The sequence below is a fragment of the Scyliorhinus canicula genome, chromosome 16 (assembly GCF_902713615.1).
Source record: "Scyliorhinus canicula chromosome 16, sScyCan1.1, whole genome shotgun sequence".
Classification (NCBI taxonomy): domain Eukaryota; kingdom Metazoa; phylum Chordata; class Chondrichthyes; order Carcharhiniformes; family Scyliorhinidae; genus Scyliorhinus; species Scyliorhinus canicula.
Window position 1 is genome coordinate 99,905,052 of NC_052161.1, and position 22,833 is coordinate 99,927,884.

Below are 22,833 nucleotides of genomic sequence, written 5' to 3' on the forward strand. Positions count from 1 at the left end.
TGCTGCCCCAGCCTGCCACTTTTGTGGCCAGCCCCAGCACCCGCGGCAGCACTGCCCGGCCCGCAACGCGACCTGCTGCAGGCGAAAAGGCCACTACGCCAAAGTGTGCCTGGCAAGGAAGGCCCCAGCCCCTAAAACTCCAGCGGCACAAAGTAATCGCTCTCCGCACTCGCAGGCCCCGGAACGCAGCGGCCTATGCCCCGACTCCGCCCCCACCCGCCAAGTGCGATCCATGGGGGCCGCCATCTTGGCAGACCCCCACCACGCGGTCCACCACGGGCGACTCATGGGGGCCGCCATCTTGGATGCCATCTTCCTCGCCGCCAGCCACGTGCGATCCATGGGAACGGCCATCTTGGGCCCCATCCTCTCCACACTCAGAAAACTCGATTGAAGACTGTGACCTCAGTGGACACTCATCGCGGGGCCACCCCAGCGCAGCCGACCGAGCCGCCGACTACCCGCAACTCAACTCAGTCACACTGGACCAATCGCGCCAAAGCATCTCAGCAACTCTATGACAACGGTCAAAATCAAAGGGTAAGTACACCGCGCCTTTTCGACTCCGGGAGCACCGAGAGCTTCGTACACCCAGATCTGGTAAGACGCTGTTCGCTCCCCGTTTTCCCGGCACGGCAAACTATCTCCCTCGCTTCGGGTTCCCACTCTGTCCATATCCAAGGGCGCACCGTCGCAACTCTAACAATCCAAGGCGCTAGCTATTCTAAATTCCAACTATACGTCCTGCCTGAACTCTGCGCCCCACTCTTATTGGGACTCGACTTTCAATGCAATCTCAACAGTCTCACCCTCAGCTTCGGCGGACCTCTACCCCCACTCACTATCTGCAGCCTAGCCACGCTGCGAATCTCCCCCCCCCCCCCCCCCCCCCCTCTCTTTGCCAACCTCACTCCGGACTGTAAACCCATAGCCACTCGCAGCAGGCGGTACAGCCTACAGGACAGGGTGTTCATTCGATCCGAGGTTCGGAGGCTTTTACGTGAGGGGATCATAGAGGCCAGTAACGGTCCCTGGAGAGCTCAGGTGGTGGTCGTCAAGACCGGGGGGAAATTCCGCATGGTCATAGACTATAGTCAGACTATTAATCGGTTTACGCTCCTCGACGCGTACCCCCTCCCTAGGATTGCAGACGTGGTGAATCAGATTGCCCAGTATCGGTTTTTTTCCACGGTGAATCTGAAGTCTGCATACCAGCAACTCCCAATCCGCCCGGAGGACCGCCACTTCACGGCGTTTGAGGCCGATGGCCGCCTCTTCCAATTCCTCCGTGTCCCCTTTGGTGTCACAAATGGAGTTTTGGTGTTCCAACGAGCAATGGACCGAATGGTGGACCAGCACGGGCTGCGGGCCACGTTTCCGTACTTGGACAATGTCACCATCTGCGGCTATGACCAGCAGGACCACGATGCCAACCTCAACCGATTTCTCCAGATGGCCCAGAAGCTTAACCTCACATACAACAAGGAGAAATGCGTTTTCCGCACAACCAGACTAGCCATCCTCGGCTATGTCGTGGAAAACGGAGTCCTGGGTCCCGACCCGGACCCTATGCGCCCCCTCGTAGAACTCCCTCTCCCTCATTGTCCCAAGGCCCTCAAACGGTGCTTGGGATTCTTTTCGTATTATGCCCAGTGGGTCCCTCAATATGTGGACAAAGCCCGCCCACTCTTTAAGGCCACACTTTTTCCCCTGTCAGCTGAGGCTCGCCAGGCCTTCAACTGCATCAAGGAGGACATCGCCAAGGCTGCCATGAGGGCGGTGGATGAATCCGTCCCTTTCCAGGTTGAGAGCGACGCCTCAGAGGTAGCTCTTGCAGCCACACTAAATCAGGCAGGGAGACCAGTCGCATTTTTCTCCCGAACCCTCTCCGCTTCGGAACTTCGACACTCCTCAGTCGAAAAGGAAGCACAAGCCATTGTGGAGGCTGTTCGTCACTGGAGGCACTACCTCGCAGGTAGAAGGTTCGCCCTCATCACCGACCAAAGATCGGTTGCCTTCATGTTTGACAACTCGCAAAGGGGCAAAAGTAAAAATGACAAAATTCTGAGTTGGAGGATCGAACTCTCCACCTACAATTACGATATTATGTATCGACCGGGGAAGCTCAACGAGCCTCCATGTGCCCTGTCCCGCGGGACGTATGCCAGCGCACAGAGCGACCGCTTAAGAACCATCCACAATTACCTCTGCCACCAGGGGGTCACCCGGCTCGCCCACTACATTAAAGCCCAAAATCTGCCTTTCTCCACCGAGGAGGTAAAAGCCATCACCAGGGATTGCCCGATCTGCGCGGAGTGCAAACCGCGCTTCTACAGACCAGACAGGGCCCACCTGGTCAAGGCTTCTAGGCCCTTTGAACGCCTCGCTATCAATTTCAAAGGGCCACTCCCTCGACTAATAGGAATATGTACTTCCTGAATGTCATAGACGAGTTCTCCCGTTTTCCCTTTGCTATCCCGTGCCCCGATATGACCTCCCACACAGTCATTAGGGCCCTGCATAGTACCTTCACCCTGTTTGGTTTCCCCAGCTATGTACACAGCGACCGGGGTTCGTCCTTCATGAGCGACGAGCTGTGTCAGTACCTGCTCGGCAAGGGCATTGCCTTGAGCAGGACTACCAGCTATAACCCCAGGGGGAACGGGAAGGTGGAGAGGGAGAATGCAACGGTCTGGAAGACCGTCCTACTGACCCTGCGGTCCAGGAATCTCCCGATCTCCCATTGGCAAGAAGTCCTCCCCGATGCGCTCCATGCTATTAGGTCCCTCTTATGTACCGCTACCAACCAGACCCCTCACGAGCGGCTCTTTATTTTTTCCAGGGGCACTACCACGGGGGTTTCGCTCCGGGCATGGTTGAAGACACCGGGCCCAGTACTCCTCCGGAAGCACGTCAGGGCGCACAAAACTGACCCACTCGTAGAGAAAGTGCTCCTACTGCATTCGAACCCCCAGTACGCCTTCGTAGAGTTCCCTGACGGCCGTCAGGACACTGTATCCCTCCGGGACCTAGCACCTGCAGGATCCAAACCCCCCCCCCACTACCACCGCCGAGGTACCCCTCACACTACATCCCACCCAACTCACCCCCCATGCCCCGCACCTACCAGTTCGCTACATTTTTTTTGCGCGCCCCCGCCAGCTAGCTCCCAGCGCCCTCAGTCCCCAGTCGAACCATACGGGTACGAAGCTCGGGCGGAATCGCCCCCAGAGTCCGCTGTCGTACCCCAACTGACGGTGGTCATCCAGCCACCAGAAGGGGCTGCAACCCCGGTGCTCCGCCGATCACAGCGGACAGCCCCGCCACCGGACAGACTCGATCTGTAAGCCACCACCCCCGCCGGACTTGATTTTTTTTACAGGGGGTGAATGTGGTGAATCACAGTAGCGTAATTCACAGTGTATTACTATGTCTCTGTAAGCTCGGCACACAAGCAGTTGCGCTGCTCTTCCACTAGGGGGAGATGCACTGGGAGTGTACGGGAGTTTGTACTCGGCTCCACCCTTTGCTCCACCCATGGCTCCTCCCCCTAACCGGAAGTATAAAGGTTGATGCTGAGAGCCTGCCTGCAGTTCATCTGGAGTTCATCGTGTCACAGGCAGGCTTTGTTGTAAGACGATTAAAACCACTGTTCACTTCTAACCACGTGTCACGTGAATTGATGGTCCCATCAGTGATCACGGCCACAATGGGCGGGATTTACATTGCAATGTCTCTCAAAATAATGTTAGATCTTGTGAGCCGGGAAGATCCCGGGAGCAGGGTCTTCCGGCTTCAATCGGCAATGCAGCGCCGTCGCGAGCTACCTTTCGGTGGCAGAGTGGGAGTTCGATTGCACCCTCAGTGTCAAACTTTAGTGTGTAAATTTATGTTAAAAATATACAAAAGGGAAGGAAGGCAATCACTTCCTATTTAAACCATTAGAAAATACTTCTAATCAAGAGTCACACCTCACAAAATGGTATTAATAAGATTCTGACCACTACGCCCTCACGTCTCCTTAGTACAGTTAATTTGTAATTAACCTCCAAGGGGTAACCAAATTGCAGCCGTAGTTAAACACCATAAGTTAAACACATCCTTCACATTAGATTGTAGACATTCCAATCCCACTGTCCCATAAATCAAGAGACAAACTCTTAAAGATTGAGAGATTAAGTACAGAATTATGGACAGTTATTTTTCTCAAGCACAGACCAATATAGGTTAACAGTGAGTTTATTAGTGGCTTATTTAATCTCAGAAAGGTCAAGGCTCTTTACAAAAACTATATTACTTCATCTGAAAATGCTTCATAGTAAACGTATTTGAAAATCTTATCAGTTGTACATTTTGTCTCAACAGACAGAGGTGTCCCATTTATCAGCTGTTTATCTCTGCTGCAGGGAGTTAGTGAATGAAGTAGATTTCTGGGGGGATGTGCCATTTTGATTGGGAGGGCTGCAACTAAAACTTTCCTAAAATTGGACGGAGTAATTACTGGCCATGACTGTCCAGGCATGATAAACATATTTAAGGACTGCACAGGCACACTTTGTGCCCACATTGGCAGCTAAACTCCGAAGAGGTGACTGCCAAAGAAACTGAAAGTGGGGCCTAACCAAGCAGATGTGCCGAAGCTGAGCAGCCAAGCTTAGCTAACTCGGTCTAGAGCATGGAAGGGGCTTGGGACGTACACTTTTTACGAGCTCCAGTATAAACCCGTCCTGTGAATTTACCCATTAAACATTGGGCAAATCTCGATTGAAATTAGGTTGTGGAAGGCAATGTCGGGGGGGGAAGGAGGGATGGCGGCACGGGGCCCATCTTTCACAGCAGTAACCAGAGCAACAGGATCAGCTCGAGTCCATTCAAAATGGTGGCCAGTTTTGAGAGTGCCTTGATCTGTATAGTCCAGTGCTTCAAGGTCTAATTCACGTACAAGACCTTCCCAACATTCCCACCAAAGCTTCTGTTGGAACACAACACCCACTGGAATTCTTTGTTCATGATTTATCAAACCCAAATCTGCATGAGGAATGGGTAGGTATTTCTGAAAGAAATTTACCGACCCCACCACATACACAAACATGCACACAAATGGGTCCGCATGTGTAGAAACACTCTTAAAACCCCAAGTTTTCAGTAAGATTTCGTGTGGCGCTGAATTTGACAAATCACGTGATCAAAGGATTTGGCATGCCTGTTAACAGAAGAGTGATTATATAACATTTCTGCCCATGGAAAATATATCTGGCAATTTACAACTGGGGAAAGCTGCCAATTTAAAACAAACATGTTTAACAGTCCAATTAAATTAATGTAGAGAAGAATTTGACATGAGTAGTTTAAGTGTTTGTGAATCGATCATAGCTTTCTTGACCTGGTGCTCAAACATGGAAAGGTTGAAACATATCTTTGGCATTACTTCAGGCTGACTTCAGGCTGAATCTGATGATCTTGCTGCTTCCACTTGGTGGTCTTTTACTGTTGAGGAGATTTACAACTGAAGATGGATGTGGTTTGTTCTTTTGGAGACACAGCTGTGAAGTTGAGTTCTTTTAACAAAACAAATCTCTATTGTGAGCATCGAGAGAGTCAAATAGCAGCAGGCTCGGCCCAAAGGCTTTCAAGTTGGGTAGAGCGGGCAAGAGGAAAGGGTCCATCAGCAGCTTGTCATCTGTTCTCCTGTGAGTATATGTGCTTAAAACACAAAGGGTTGGTTGTTCAAGTGACCTCCCTGTCCAACTGACTAGTAGTTCAAACATGATCATCTATTCTAATTGTCAGGTCAGAGAATTCCCTCTCTTAGCCTGGGTCCCATTGTTCAAGTGGTTACGTTTGATGGTTTGTCTCCACCCAGTTGAACATTTGGATGTTGTGCTAATGGAATAGGGGAAATATGCTTTACTCACATTCCTCTGAGGTCATTGCCTTTGGGTCTTTGCAGAAATGTCATTGAGACTGGAACGTGGAATGTACAGTAATGCAAATTAGATAGCCATCTTGGCTGTGAGTTCAAACCACATTAGTGCCTGGAACTCACTGCCAGAGGAGGTGGTGGAAGCAGGGACGATAGTGGCATTTAAGGGGCATCTTGACAAATACATGAATAGGATGGGAATAGAGGGCAGCATGGTCGGCGCAGGCTTGGAGGGCCGAAGGGCCTGTTCCTGTGCTGTACTTTTCTTTGTTCTTTGTTCTAGTCCGTTTCAAAAATAAGTCTGGTTTTTTTCCATAAGTTATAAAGTCATAGACACTTGCAGCATGGAAACAGGTCCTTCGGCCCAGCTTGTCCATGCTGCATCTTTTCCGAATGCCCCACTCCTGGTTTGGGCAGATAGATTTTCTGGTCATTCGTTTTAAGAGCCCTGTGAGCGACATGTAATTCAGCATTTGATAACCCAAACAAGTCTTGTGCGGACGTAGGATTCATTTCAGTTTTGATCTTGGCTCTACACCACCATGGTAAATTGATTTGGAAGCTTCATCAAGGAAATCGCCATCGATTCTGCTGAACTCTGCTGACAGATTGCTAGAATTCTGCATTTTCTCTCCTGAAATGGAAAAGAATTAAACCATCGATCCAAATAACAAACTCTCTCTGGTCTGTGTGGCATTTGCGAGATGCTTTCAATTCCCATTGCCATTAGATTCCAAGTTTCAGACCTCGGACAGGAGCAGCTGTCCGAATCTGTCATCCGTGCTGATACAGGTGGTTCTCTGTACTAATTGCAGCTGCTCAAAAGTTGTACTTGGGCACTGAGGTAATTCTTTCTTCATTTGTTTACATGGCAGGGAGGGAGTATGACAAAGATGGCAACCTCCGATCCTGGTGGAAGAACTCCTCAGTCGAGGCCTTCAAACACCAGACCGAGTGCATGATCGATCAGTACAATAACTTCACCATCAACAATGAGCAAGTGAATGGCAAGCAAACACTGGGTGAAAATATTGCTGACAATGGAGGTCTGAAAGCAGCTTACCATGTAAGTACCATTCTGCTCATTGATGTACACGGCCAACACCAATGGTATCTGTTACAAACTTCAGATTATCAATCCTGAAGTTGGACTTCCCCTGAGAGTTTCTGAACCGCAGCCAGATCTCATAGAATCCCTACAGCGCACAAGGAGGCCATTCGGCCCACCTGGTCCATACCATGGTCAATCCACTTAACCAGCACATCTTTGGTCTATGGGAGGAAACTGGAGCACCCAGGGGGGGCCCACGCAGACACTGGGACAATGTGCAACTCCACACAGTCAGCCACTCGAGAACGCAATCGAACCCGGGTCCCTGGCATTGTGAGGCAGCAGTGCCAACCGCTGTGGCACCATGCCACAATAAAGACCATCCCGTGCTGTACAGGAAAGAGTCACTCACTGTGGATTTTCCCCAATTAATGGCCAAAGAGCTGACTCACCATCCGATCTAGGACAAAGGGCAGACTCTCGAAGCTGGTGGGGGGGAGGGGGGGAGCGACGGAGAGGAGGTGGGAGAGCAGGTCATCAGGGGCCGTCTTGAAGGGAGCAGCAAGCTGTAGTGGAATGTAAGTGAGAGAGGGGGCGCTTCAACAAGGAGGTGACCTCTCTGCAACTCCTCTGAACTGACCCCACGGCCTGTAAACGCTGGGAGGTTGGTCTCTTTTAATTGGCTTTACTTGCACCTTAACGAGCTGGTTCAAGCTCAATGCCGGTTCATGCAACGTAGCCCTGCTGCACACCCCATCCAGTGTCCAGGAAAATCAGCCAGGACTGGATGGAACGGGAGCCAGGATCTAGCACACAGGCCAGCACGAGCAAAAAATTCAAGACTCCTGCTTCACTTGTTAACACAAGTGGAACTTGCCTGTTAGGCATTACAGATAAAGGGAGACTCTCACCTAGTCTTCTGGGGCGCGATTCTCCGCCCCCCACGCCGGGTGCGAGAATAGCGGGAGGGGCTCCCGACATTTTTCACGCCCTCCCGCTATTCTTCCCCTCGCCCCTCCCCCCCCCCCCCCCCCCCCCCCCCCCCCCCACACCCGACCCATGCCACGAATCGCTGCTCGCCGTTTTGTACGTCGAGCGGCGATTCTCCGAGGCCGATGGGCTGAGCGGCCGGGCCTTCGCACCCGTTTGAACACGGCAGCAAACACACCTGCTTGCTGCCGTCGTGAAACGGGTGCCAGATTGGCTGGCACAGCAGTACCACGGCCGTGTCAAGGGGGGCATAGGCCCGTGATCGGTGCCCACCGATCGCGGGCCGTGCGGACGCACTCTTTTTCCTCCACCGCCCCGCAAGATCAAGCCTTGCACGGCAGCTGAGGGAAAAGACGGCAACTGCGCATGTGTGGGTTGGCGTTGTCCAACCTGCGCATGCGCGGCTGACATCATCGGCCGTGTCAGCCGGCATGCGCAGGTTGGACAACGCCAACCCACACATGCGCAGTTGCCGTCTTTTCCCTCAGCCGCCGCGCAAGACTTGGCATTTGCGGAGAATCTCGCCCCTGGTCTTTACTTCATGGGTTAGATTTGGCAGGTGAATGGATGAATTAACGAGTTAACGTGTAAGTAAAGAAGTAATAGCAGACATCAGGTGGGAGGAAATCATCGAGTCACTTGCACATTATATTATTGTAGAATTGCCTGCCAACTCTTCCACGCATCCCCCGCCCACAACCAACAATCAATCTGAAGGTGACGACATTGGTGTCGCAACATGATTTCAACTGTGACTCGCAATGGTCCTACTGGAGAAACCTGGCTAGAAACAGGAGAGGGTTCAGATAGGCCACACTGAACAATACTTTCTACTCTTGGGGAAGATTCTTTACGGGCTCATGAAGGACTGGAGTGATCCTTCAAGCCCTGGGTTCATTCTTCCTGACTTTCATTAACCCCTCAGACCCTGGCTTGGCCCCTCAGATGCTGGGTTGGCCCCTCCGACCCTGGCTTGGCCCCTCCGACCCTGGCTTGGCCCCTCCGACCCTGGCTTGGCCCCTCCGACCCTGGCTTGGCCCCTCCGACCCTGGCTTGGCCCCTCCGACCCTGGCTTGGCCCCTCCGACCCTGGCTTGGCCCCTCCGACCCTGGCTTGGCCCCTCCGACCCTGGCTTGGCCCCTCCGACCCTGGCTTGGCCCCTCCGACCCTGGCTTGGCCCCTCCGACTCTGGCTTGGCCCCTCCGACCCTGGCTTGGCCCCTCCGACCCTGGCTTGGCCCCTCCGACCCTGGCTTGGCCCCTCCGACCCTGGCTTGGCCCCTCCGACCCTGGCTTGGCACCTCCGACCCTGGCTTGGCCCCTCAGATCCTGGCTTGGCCCCTCCGACCCTGTGTTGGCCCCTCCGACCCTGTGTTGGTCCCCCAGACCCTGTGTTGGCCCCGGCCCTGTGCTGGCCCCTCCAGCCCTGTGCTGGCCCCTCCGACCCTGGCTTGGCCCCTCCGACCCTGGCTTGGCCCCTCCGACCCTGGCTTGGCCCCTCCGACCCTGGCTTGGCCCCTCCGACCCTGGCTTGGCCCCTCCGACCCTGGCTTGGCCCCTCCGACCCTGGCTTGGCCCCTCAGATCCTGGCTTGGCCCCTCCGACCCTGTGTTGGCCCCTCAGACCCTGGCTTGGCCCCTCCGACCCTGGCTTGGCCCCTCAGACCCTGTGCTGGCCCCTCCGACCCTGGGCTGGCCCCTCCGACCCTGGGCTGGCCCCTCCGACCCTGGGCTGGCCCCTCCGACCCTGTGCTGGCCCCTCCGACCCTGTGATGGCCCCTCCGACCCTGTGCTGGCCCCTCCAGCCCTGTGCTGGCCCCTCCGACCCTGGCTTGGCCCCTCCGACCCTGTGCTGGCCCCTCCGACCCTGGCTTGGCTCCTCCGACCCTGTGCTGGCCCCTCCGACCCTGTGCTGGCCCCTCCGACCCTGGCTTGGCCCCTCCGACCCTGTGCTGGCCCCCTCGACCCTGTGCTGGCCCCCTCGACCCTGTGCTGGCCCCTCCGACCCTGTGCTGGCCCCTCCGACCGTGGCTTGGCTCCTCCGACCCAGTGCTGGCCCCTCCGGCCCTGAGTTGGCCCCTCCTACCCTGGCTTGGCCCCTCCGACCCTGTCTTGGCCCCTCCGACCCTGGCTTGGCCCCTCCGACCCTGGCTTGGCCCCTCCGACCCTGGCTTGGCCCCTCCGACCCTGGCTTGGCCCCTCCGACCCTGGCTTGGCACCTCCGACCCTGGCTTGGCCCCTCAGATCCTGGCTTGGCCCCTCCGACCCTGTGTTGGCCCCCCAGACCCTGTGTTGGCCCCTCCAGCCCTGTGCTGGCCCCTCCGACCCTGGCTTGGCCCCTCCGACCCTGGCTTGGCACCTCCGACCCTGGCTTGGCCCCTCCGACCCTGGCTTGGCCCCTCAGATCCTGGCTTGGCCCCTCCGACCCTGTGTTGGCCCCTCCGACCCTGTGTTGGCCCCTCCGACCCTGTGTTGGCCCCTCCGACCCTGTGTTGGCCCCTCCGACCCTGGCTTGGCCCCTCCGACCCTGGCTTGGCCTCTCCGACCCTGTGCTGGCCCCTCCGACCCTGTGCTGGCCCCTCCGACCCTGTGCTGGCCCCTCCGACCCTGTGATGGCCCCTCCGACCCTGTGCTGGCCCCTCCAGCCCTGTGCTGGGCCCTCCGACCCTGGCTTGGCCCCTCCGACCCTGTGCTGGCCCCTCCGACCCTGGCTTGGCTCCTCCGACCCTGTGCTGGCCCCTCCGACCCTGTGCTGGCCCCTCCGACCCTGGCTTGGCCCCTCCGACCCTGTGCTGGCCCCCTCGACCCTGTGCTGGCCCCTCCGACCCTGTGCTGGCCCCTCCGACCCTGGCTTGGCTCCTCCGACCCAGTGCTGGCCCCTCCGGCCCTGAGTTGGCCCCTCCGACCCTGGCTTGGCCCCTCCGACCCTGTGCTGGCCCCTCCGACCCTGGCTTGGCTCCTCCGACCCAGTGCTGGCCCCTCCGGCCCTGAGTTGGCCCCTCCGACCCTGGCTTGGCCCCTCCGACCCTGTGCTGGCCCCTCCGACCCTGGCTTGGCCCCTCCAACCCTGTGCTGGCCCCTCCGACCCTGGCTTGGCTCCTCCGGCCCTGTGCTGGCCCCTCCGGCCCTGTGCTGGCCCCTCCGGCCCTGTGCTGGCCCCTCCGACCCTGTGCTGGCCCCTCCGACCCTGTGCTGGCCCCTCCGGCCCTGTGCTGGCCCCTCCGGCCCTGTGCTGGCCCCTACGACCCTGTGCTGGCCCCTCCGACCCTGGCTTGGCCCCTCCGACCCTGGCTTGGCCCCTCCGACCCTGACTCTGGGTTGGCCCTCCAACCCTGTGCTTGGCCCCTCCGAGCCTGGGTTGACCCCATGAAGGCCATATTCCAGCCTGATATCTGCTCCTATCCACCAGCCTTAGCATCATTCCCACCTGTTGATGTGGCAGATGGATCTCGGAAACTAAAAGAAGGCCCAGCTGTTTTGCCTGGGCCTCACTTCCTGCGTGATTCCCAGGTTCGTCATCTGTTCTGGACACCATCCACTCACCAATCCAAGTCAGAAAGTTGTGCTTAAGCACCTAACTAGACCGACGAACATAAACGGTGAAGTACCGAGAGAATGCTGCACTGTCTGAGGTGCTGTCGTTCAGGTGAGACATTAAACTGAGGCCTATGCGCCGACTCAGGTGACCAAAGGGACTCCACGTTACTGATCAAATAGTCTGAGGATGCAACGGGCGATATGTAAATGTAAGTTTGTCCTTCCTGATGTCCAGTAAATGACTAAAAATAGTTAACTGCTACTGCAATCCAGAGGAATTGCCAAAAGGATTGTTTGAATTAATTATTAATTAAATGTCAATGCTTCAGCTAAGCCAAGTAAATCTGCTTTACAGGCCTACGAGAACTGGGTGAAAAAGAATGGTGAAGAGATATTGCTGCCCACCCTGGACCTCACCAATCGACAACTCTTCTTCCTTGGGTTTGCTCAGGTGAGGGTCATCGCATTTAACTGGCGCGCCTAGTCTGGGTTTCCGACCAGGATTCAAATCCCAGCCTCAATTGACGTTTCTGCTTGGCACCGTGCGGTTTTGCATGATTATACATTTGGTGGAACGTTGTTCCAACTCTGTTAAGGATTGAGGAACAGAAGCTGATTTTTATTTATTTATTTTTTTTGCTGCTCCTATTTCTCGCTGACCAGGTGAACAGTTTTTCCATCGGGGTCGTATTGACCGAGGTTCCTACGGTTCAGGAAATCTTCCAAAAAGGGTGTAAATCGGGCAGCACGGTGGCGCAGTGGGTTAGCCCTGCAGCCTCGCGACGCCGAGGTCCCGGGTTCGATCCTGGCTCTGGGTCACTGCACGTGTGGAGTTTGCACATACTCTCCGTGCCTGCCTGGGTTTCACCCCCACAACCCAAAGATCTGCAGGCGAGGTGGATTGGCCACGCTAAATTGCCCTTTAATTGGAAAAAATTAATTGGGTACTCTAAATTTTTTTTTAAGGGGTGTGAATCACTGGGAAGGAAATTCCATTTTATTTAACAAAATGGCGGGGGGATAAAGAAAAGGAGAAGGAAGCGCAATGCAAAAGGAAGTAGTCTCCAGTCCAAACATGAAAAGTAAGTCATCATTGGGTTGGATTTTACGCTCCCCGGCTACATGTTTGAAGGTGGGGGATGGGCTTATGTAAATGTCATTAAGTGGCCTGCTCTTGCTTACGTACCATCACCACCGCCCGATCCCCCACCCCAAACCCAAAATGTGACAGGAAGGATTCAGTAGTCCGTCGGCCTTGGGTACATTGAGGTCCGCAATTAGCCAATTAAGGGTCTCATTCTGCCACCGCCAGTATTCTAACTGTGGCTGGTTGGGAGGAGCGGTGGTGGGAGGAAGTGGTCCTCTCCATGTCGGAGCTTCAGCAGATTTAGCCACGTGGACTGGTGATGAGCAGCCGCCTTTTGGGACTCCCACATCAGGCCCCTTGCGCCTATTTGAAAGAGCTGTCGAATTAGACCCACTCCCCTGCCATCCCCATAAACCGTAGCACAGTGGTTAGCATTGTTGCTTCACTGCGCCAGGGACCCAGGTTCGATTCCCGACTTGGGTCGCTATCTGTATGTAGTCTGAACGTTCTCCCGTGTCTGCGTGTCTTTCCTCCGGGTGCTCCGGTTTCCTCCCACAAATCCCGAAAGACGTGCTGTTCGGTGAATTGGAAATTCTGAATTCTCCCTCAGTGTACCCGAACAGGCGCCAGAGTGTGGCGAATGGGGGCTTTTCACAGTAACGTCATTTACAGTGTTAATGTAAGCCTCTTTGTGACACTAATAATGATTATTATTATCATGAAAATTGTCCCCTGTAACATGTGGGGATGTTCACTCATGGGATGTTCTCTAATGATTGCACAATGTTCGTCATCATTTGCAGTAGTCTAGTGGTATTGTCACTGGATTAGTATTCCAGAGACCCAGAGTAATTTCCTACCCCTTGACGTTGCCATTGCTGACCAACATCCTGGGAGTTACCATTGACCAGAAACTCAAATGGACTAGCCATGGACATAATCTACAGGAGTGTGATGGAATACTCCCCACTTGCAGTACCAACAACCTTCAAGAAGCTTAACACCAATCAGGACAAAGCTGCCCACTTGATTGGCACCTCTTCCACAAACATTCACTCCCTCCACCATCAATGCGCAGTAACAGACGTGTGGACCATCTACAAGATGCACTGCAGGAACTCGCCAAGGCTCCTTAGGCAGCACTGTCCAAACCCATGACCACCACTATCTAGAAGGAAAATGGTATTAAACACAGGAAGCACCACAACCTTGAAGGTCCCGTCCAAGTCACTCACCATCCTGATCTGGGAATATATCGCCGTTCCTTCACTGTCGCTGGGTCAGAATCCTGGAGCTCTCTCCCTCGCAGGACCAAAATTGCACCTACACCACATGGACTGCAGCAGTTCAAGAGGCAGCTCACCAGCACCTCAAGAACAATTAGAGATGGATGAGAAATGCTGGCTTAGCCAGCAGCACCCATATTTGGTAAATAAATCTAAAAAGCAGATTCAATTCCATTTTAAAATTTATTGTTAAATCCGTTTTTGTAGTAACCTAAATTTATATAACACCAGTTAATGTATGTAGCATCTTTCAAAGTGAATTTATACAGAACCTTTCAAAGTGAATTTATACAGAACCTTTCACACTGAATTTATACAGCCCCTTTCACACTGAATTTATACAGCGCCTTTCACACTGAATTTATACAGCGTCTTTCACACTGAAGTTATGCAGCCCCTTTCACACTGAATTTATACAGCCCCTTTCACACTGAATTTATACAGCCCCTTTCACACTGAATTTATACAGCATCTTTCACACTGAATTTATACAGCACCTTTCACACTGAATTTATACAGCACCTTTCACACTGAAATTATACAGCATCTTTCACACTGAATTTATACAGCACCTTTCACACTGAATTTATACAGCACCTTTCACACTGAATTTATACAGCACTTTTCACTGTGAATTTATACAGTGCCTTTCACACTGAATTTATGCAACACCTTTCACACTGAATTTATACAGCACTTTTCACTGTGAATTTATACAGCACCTTTCACACCGGATTTATACACAACCTTTCACGCTGAATTTATACACCGTTTTCACTGAATTTATACAGCACCTTTCACACTGAATTTATACAGCACTTTTCGCTGTGAATTTATACAGCGCCTTTCACACTGAATTTATACAGCACCTTTCACACTGGATCTAGATAGCTCCTTTCACACTGAATTTATACAGCCCCTTTCACACTGAATTTATACAGCACCTTTCACACTGAATTTATACAGCACCTTTCACACTGAATCCAGATAGCACCTTTCATACTGAATTTATACAGCCCCTTTCACACTGAATTTATACAGCACTTTTCACTGTGAATTTATACAGTGCCTTTCACACTGAATTTATGCAACACCTTTCACACTGAATTTATACAGCACTTTTCACTGTGAATTTATACAGCACCTTTCACACTGAATTTATACAGCACCTTTCACACTGAATCCAGATAGCACCTTTCATACTGAATTTATACAGCACCTTTCACACTGAATTTATACAGCACTTTTCACTGTGAATTTATACAGCGCCTTTCACACTGAATTTATGCAACGCCTTTCACACTGAATTTATACAGCACTTTTCATTGTGAATTTATACAGCACCTTTCACACTGAATTTATACAGCACCTTTCACACTGAATTTATACAGCACTTTTCACTGTGAATTTATACAGCACCTTTCACACCGAATTTATACACAACCTTTCACACTGAATTCATACAGCATTTTCACTGAATTTATACAGCACCTTTCACACTGAATTTATACAGCACTTTTCGCTGTGAATGTATACAGCACCTTTCACACTGAATTTATACAGCACTTTTCACTGAATTTATACAGCGCCTTTCACACTGAATTTATACAGCACCTTTCACACTGAATCTAGATAGCACCTTTCACACTGAATTTATACAGCCCCTTTCACGCTGAATTTATACATCACCTTTCACACTGAATTTATACAGCCCCTTTCACACTGAATTTATACAGCACCTTTCACACTGAATTTATACAGCACCTTTCACACTGAATGTATACAACGCCTTTCAGACTGAATCTATACAGCACCTTTCACACTGAATCCAGATAGCACCTTTCACACTGAATTTATACATCACCTTTCACACTGAATTTATACAGCCCCTTTCACACTGAATTTATACAGCACCTTTCACACTGAATTTATACAGCACCTTTCAGACTGAATTTATACAGCACCGTTCACACTGAATCCAGATAGCACCTTTCACACTGAATTTATACAGCCCCTTTCACACTGAATTTATACAGCGCCTTTCACACTGAATTTATACAGCACCTTTCACACTGAATTTATACAGCACTTTTCACTGTGAATGTATACAGCGCCTTTCACACTGAATTTATGCAACACCTTTCACACTGAATTTATACAGCACTTTTCACTGTGAATTTATACAGCACCTTTCACACCGAATTTATACAGCACCTTTCAGACTGAATCTATACAGCACCTTTCACACTGAATCCAGATAGCACCTTTCACACTGAATTTATACATCACCTTTGACACTGAATTTATACAGCAACTTTTACACTGAATGTATACAACACCTTTCACACTGAATTTATACAGCACCTTTCACACTGAATTTATGCAGCATCTATCTTTCACACTGAATTTGTACAGCACCTTTCACACTGAATTTATACAGCACTTTTAACTGTGAATTTATACAGTGCCTTTCACACTGAATTTATACAGCACCTTTCACACTGAATTTATACAGCTCCTTTCGTGGGCTGCATTGTGGCGCAGTGGTTAGCAGTGCTGCATCACGCCACCAAGGGCCCGGGTTCAATCTCGGCCCTGGATCACTGTCCATGTGGAGTTTATTTTGCACCTTGTACAATTTCAGGATGTCTTAAAGTGCTAAATAGCCAATGCCGTGGTGTTGAAATATTGTAATGTGGGGAATGTGACATTTCTGCCCCCCATCCACCCAGGTTTGGTGCTCCGTGCGGACCCCAGAAAGCTCCCACGAGGGGCTCATCACAGATCCCCATAGCCCCTCAATGTACAGGGTGATCGGAACCGTGGCCAACTCTGTCGAATTCGCCGAGCATTTCAAGTGCCCTGCGGGAAGTGCGATGAATCCTGTGAGAAAGTGCGAGGTGTGGTGATTTACAAAAGCTATTGACTGAAGTCCTGGAACAGCAAAGCGGGGATTAATTTGAATGGCGAACTCCAGCTCAACTAATCAGGACGTTACTTCGCTTTGCGACAAAGGGAAATTTATTTTATTGAACAGCCTGTGGATTGCGCAACGTGTGAAGCTTTTATTCGGTTTCCTGATCTGTGGACGCCCTGGAATCTGTGCGATTGAGCAGACAGCCAAAAATACGGGTGACGTTTGATGTCACTGTTGTCAGACTGAAGGACAATCATCACCAAAAAGAAGAACGCAGAACATTTTACACTTTAATAACTTTTTATTTAGTAAATTGAATATTTAAAATCTTTAAGGAATGGGTGTAGGGGATTCTCTCGGAGGGTCTGGTCTCCTGCCAAGTTGGAAAGTTCTGAGGGAATCCCTAATGTAGGTTTTTAATTGTTGGCTGTAGTTTGTAACCATGTATCCCCCCACCTCAGTCTTTGTACACTGAAACGTTATTTATCCGAGGGAGAAACCATGAATATTGTCAGCTCGAGGCCTCGTTTTGCTTCTGCCCAATTCTCAATGTTTTCTCCCCATTGCATTGTCTTGAATCGTTCTCCTGCACCCTTTGTCCCCTTCAGTGGACAGAGGAGTTCAGGTGAAGACAGACAAATAACCTGCCTCTTAATAATCTGGATAAATGAATGGATACGCTGACGTCCCCGGCCCGCCCACATCGACAGCAAGTCAAAATCTGAGTCTGAGTCAACTTACCATTTCTCCAGGAGCTAAGAGGGATGGGAGAGTGAGGAGATTCTGATGACAAATTGTTTCTTAGCCTTTAAGCACTTGTTTCTGAATTGGTTCTTTCAAAATGTGGCAGATCCTTTTAAAAGCTGGTATTTGTCTGTACTCATCCCTGGTCCGTCTCTAAAGCTAGCTCCCTATGGCCAGGGTCTTCGTACTTGTGTTGGCAAGCTCAGCTTCACAGTGTTAGCATCTTACTGCTGTGATGCTATCGTGCTGACTTGTGCGAATGTTGTGGTACACATAGCATTCCACCACCAGGCCGGGCCTTCAGTCTGAGATCACTGAGGCTGGCCCTCGTGGTTGGGACAGATGGATACTGCCCGCTTCCTAAAATCTACCACAGAATGAAACTGAGGGCTCTATGGGTGAGTATACTGTTCAGTGATTGCTGCTGTAAAGTGTACGTGTGTATGTGTGCATGCATGTGCATGCCTGCACGTATGCCTGTGTGTGTGTGTAAGTGTGTGTGCATGTGGTGTATGCACAGACCTAAAGTAATGATCGGCTAGAATTGACATGGTGCCCGCATTCAGGTTACCAGGTGGCACAGTGGTTAGCGCTGCTGCCTCACAGCGCCAGGGACCCGGGTTCAATTCCGGCCTTATTTGTGTAGAATTTGCACTTTCTCCCAATGTCTGCATGGGTTTCCTCCGGGTGCTCCGGTTTCCCCTCGCAGCCCAAAGATGTGCAGGTTAGGTGGATTGGCCATGCAAAAATTGCCTCCTCGAGCCAAAGGTGTGCAGTTTGAGTCACGAAGATATGGTGAGGTGGATGGTGGAATGGACCTGGGTCGAGTGCCCTTTCCTTTTGGAGGGTTGGTGCAGACTCGATGGGCTGAATGGCCTTCTTCTGCATTGTGGGGATTCTACGGCATGGCCAATTAACCCACTGACCCCCACAAATAAGTTTGTGTGGAGACTTACTGATTGGGCCAGAAGCGACTGGGCTGCCAGCATTCCTGGACATTGTTCAATGACGGGGACGGACAGGAGAAAATTGAGGGGGTGGTTGAGGGTGAAATTTTGGAGCCGGAAGGTGTGCCTGTCAGGTGTATAAAGGTTTGGGAAGCACAATGTCCACTGATCCGCTGTTGTTCATGTTGTCTTTGAAAAAACACGTGGGAAATGGTCAGCTCATGATGGTGCAGGTTTATTGTTTGTACGTCTGAGCTGATGACAAGAAAGGTGAAATATCCCCCACCTAACCCCTAACCGAGGAGATGCCTGTTGGTGGTAGTGAGCTTCCTCATCTCTGGCACTGCCTCAACCATGAAACATTTAAGTTCTGCTTTAATAAGTCACCACAATGTGAAAGTTTAACTCAATTCATTTGAAATGCACACTAATACTTTGTCAGCAATTTGATTTGAAGGCTGAAAGCTCATCTGCGGGATTCTCCGTCGGCGGGCGGTGGGATTCTCCGGCAGCGGGATTCTCCGTTGGCGGGCGGTGGGATTCTCCGTCGGCGGGCAGTGGGATTCTCCGGCAGCGGGATTCTCCGTCGGCGGGCAGTGGGATTCTCCGTCGGCGGGATTCTCCGTCGGCGGGCAGTGGGATTCTCCGTCGGCGGGCAGTGGGATTCTCTGTCAGCGAGATTCTCCGTCGGCGGGCAGTGGGATTCTCCGTCGGCGGGATTCTCCGTTGGCGAGCAGTGGGATTCTCCGTCGGCGGGCAGTGGGATTCTCCGTCGGCGGGCAGTGGGATTCTCCGTCAGCGGGATTCTCCGTCGGCGGGTAGTGGGATTCTCCGTCAGCGGGATTCTCCGTCGGCAGGATTCTCCGTTGGCGGGTAGTGGGATTCTCCATCGGCGAGTAGTGGGATTCTCCGTCGGCGGGATTCTCTGCGGCTTTGCCGTCAGTGCACCCCCGCCTGCGGGTTTCCCGATGGCAATGGGGAACCTCCAACGACCAGCTGCTGGAACGGAGATCCCGCTGCCGGTGGGGGCATGCCATGCTGGAAAACGGGGCTGGCAGGACGGAGAATCCTGCCCCATATTTTTCTGGACCAGAATATGCTGACTAACCACTGAAAAAAGTTTTGGATCGCTCCCCCATCACCCAAAACTCCTCCTGCAGCCTTCAACACGTGGAGTTCTACTTAGTCTCATCAGAACGCAAACAAAACATAATGAGTTTTCCATCACTGCACTGTGTCATATCTGTACAATTACATTACATCATTGCTTGCAATGTTCAGGTTGCAGTAACCTTGCTGAGATTGAGGAAGAGGAAGGCAATTGGCTAGGGGGTGGGAAACAGGATACGGAAGAGATTTATAGGTCCATGTGAAGACCTAATATTGTCAAAGGATACATGCAAATTTAACTAAATTCCAGTGCCGTTTGCCAACGTTGCAATAGACGTGTGTATATATGCTTTGTACATGGGCTGGATATTACTGTTTTTATATTTGAGTCACTTATCGCTGCTTTGCAATTTCACTACTTCTGCAAACTGTAACTTCAACATGGAAGGAAGTGAATCCCCTGATTGTACTGTCGCCAGGATCATTTTCCAGATCCTTTGCAGCTTTCTCAAGTGGTTCTTGAGAGGCTGAAGATTTTCCACCTTCGATCAGGATAACCACGGGCAGCATGGCGGCGCAGTGGTTAACACTGCAGCCTCACAGCGCCGAGGTCCCAGGTTCAATCCTGGCCCTGGGTCACTGTCTGTGTGGAGTTTGCACATTCTCCCCGTGTCTGCGTGGGTTTCACCCCCACAACCCAAAGATGTGCAGGGTAGGTGGATTGGCCACGCTAAATTGCCCCTTATTTGGAAAAAAAGAATCGGGTACTCTAAAAATGAAAATAAATGATCAGTAGGACCGAGAGGTTGGGCCCACACACCCGACCTGGAAGCCCCTCCCTGACAGCCCCTCCCTGACAGCGCTGTGGTTATACCTATGCCACATGGTCTGCAGCAGTACAGGAATGTGGCACCTCACCTCCTTCTCATGGGCAATTAACGTTAGGCAATTAAAACTGCTGGCCAAGCCCAGCACCCCACGAAAGTTTGTTTAGAAAACAACGTCGCAGCGAATAAATGCTCTTCTTTTTTTTTTGCTTTGTCTACTTTGTGAAGCTTGTAGAAAATATTGAAACATTCCACGCTCTACTGAACTAAACGTAATGTTGTCTTGTCACACAAATGTCTTTCCCTGGAATGGTGAACACGTATGAACTGCTGACTCTGCACGTTGGCATCCTTGGCAATCCAGGGCACCAGCCACAGCAGCACCCAAGTCAGTCTGTGATTCTCTGGCCATTGAAACGCCTGTCTCTTTGGACTGTGAAGAATAACTAGCGTTCCAGCTTCCAATCCTTCCCTTGAGGTGGTCCGGGATTTTCGAGTCCGACGGGCTGATATCATTGCAAGTGGGGATGGGAAAATTTGGAGAGCGACTGCTTGGGGGGGGGGGGGGGGGGCAGCAAAATGCCGCCCGTAATCTGTTTTGCTGGAGACCCTCGGAGCTGTACCCCAGCACGAAGTCAAGAGGAAAGAAAGGTGGAAATTGTCAGGGAAAGCATTGTTCTATTTCCAACCGGAAGGAGAAGTCGTTTAGACTTACATCAGTGAAGCAGGCCATTCAACCCCATTTGTCCATGCTGGTGTTAATGCTCCACGCCAACCTCCACTCTGCCATCTTCACCCAGCCCTTATCAGCATTTCCTTCTATCCTTTGATCCTCGTATGATCATCGAGCTTCTCCTTAAATGCATTCCTCAACTGCTCCTTGAGGCAGAAACTTAAATATCCTAAGTATTTAATTGAAACTGCATTTCTGTTGTGTAAGCTAATGATTGTGCTTATTGACAGCCTATACAAGTGTAATTTGTAGTCCCATGGTGCTTAATGCTTGGTTCTGGGAAATTCAAGCAGAACTGACTGAGGGGGAAATTCCTGCACAGCATCCTTTATTTTCAGAAGGAAATATTGGAAGTAGAAGCGCTCAGCTGAGTTTTGTGTCCAATTCGGGACAAGGCACTTTACAAAGCATGTCAGAGTCTTGGGAGGGAGAGTGTGGAGGGGATGTACTGGATTTGAGAGTTCAGAGACTCTGATTAGAGGGGAGATTTGACAGAACCTTTCCAAATTGAGTTATTTTGACAGAGCAAATGGGGAAACTCATTCCACTGACACCTGCCTGGTAAACCAGAGGAGAGATTTAAGGTCAATTTGTTTGACTGTCTATGCTGCTCCCAATGCGGTCTCCTCTACAGTGGGGAGAGTAAACGCAGACTTGGTGACCGCATTGCGGAACACCTTCGCCCAGCCCGCAAGCATGACCCCGACCTTCCTGTCACTGGCCATTTGAACTCAGCACCTTGCTCTCGTGCCCACATGTCTCCCTCCTCGGCCTGCAGCAATGCTTCAGCAAAGCCCAACGCAAACTGCAGGAGCATCACCTCGCCTTCCCATTGGGCACATTACAACCCTCGGGACTCCACTGAGTTCAACAACTTTAAACTGTGACCTTTCTCCTCCATCCTGTTTTAAATATCCCATACATGTATTGCCTCAATGCAAACCTTCCTCCCCCCCCCCGCCCCTCGCTCCACGCACTTCCCCCACCGCCCTCTCCCCTCCCCCACTGGGCCATCTGTCTTTTGTTCTTAATATTGCTACTTTAAGGGCGGCATGTGGCGCAGTGGATAGCACTGGGACTGTGGAGCTGAGGACCCGGGTTCGAATCCTGGCCCTGGGTCACTGTCCGTGTGGAGTTTGCACATTCTCCCCGTGTCTGTGTGGGTTTCACCCCCACAGCCCAAAGATGTGCAGGTTAGGTGGATTGGCCACGCTAAATTGCCCCTTAATTGGAAAAAAACATAATTTAAATTTAGAAACAAAATGTTGCTACTTTCTGTTGCAATCTCTCCCAGCTAGTTTAATGTCTAACACATTTTCTCTTCAGTTCTGACAAAGAGCCAAAGGATTCTAACCCTGCTACCTCTCCTTACAGATCTACTGAGGTTCTCCAGCATCCTCTGTTCTTGTCTCAGACTCCAGCATCCACAGTATTTTGCTTATTTGAGAGATTTAAGGTAATTGACGAAAGATCCAACGGGGAGATTCTTTTACACTGCAAGTTACTTTGTTCTGGACTGTGTTGCCTGAAAGGGGCTGGAGGCAGATTCACAAATAACCCTCCAATGGGGATTGGAACCTGCTTGAGGAAACAACATTGCAGGGCTCTGGTGAAAGAGTGGAGATGGGTGGGACTTGCTCCTTTGATGAGTCAATCCAGGCACAGTGGGCCATGGAGCCAGAT

The 22,833-nt window shown here is 51.4% G+C and overlaps 1 protein-coding gene across 4 annotated transcripts in view; it reads left to right on the plus strand.

Annotated features, from left to right (window-relative positions):
• Positions 1-17,055, plus strand: part of ece1 (endothelin converting enzyme 1) — a 401,990-nt gene extending 384,935 nt beyond the window's left edge. For all 4 annotated transcript variants that reach the window (XM_038821847.1, XM_038821850.1, XM_038821848.1 and 1 more), the window contains 3 exons: positions 6,799-6,989; positions 11,855-11,950; positions 16,605-17,055. In XM_038821847.1, coding sequence (XP_038677775.1) covers positions 6,799-6,989; positions 11,855-11,950; positions 16,605-16,781 — 464 coding nt within the window. In that variant the 3' untranslated portion in view covers positions 16,782-17,055. The remainder of the gene's footprint in view (positions 1-6,798; positions 6,990-11,854; positions 11,951-16,604) is intronic.
• The last annotated feature ends 5,778 nt before the right edge of the window (positions 17,056-22,833 follow it).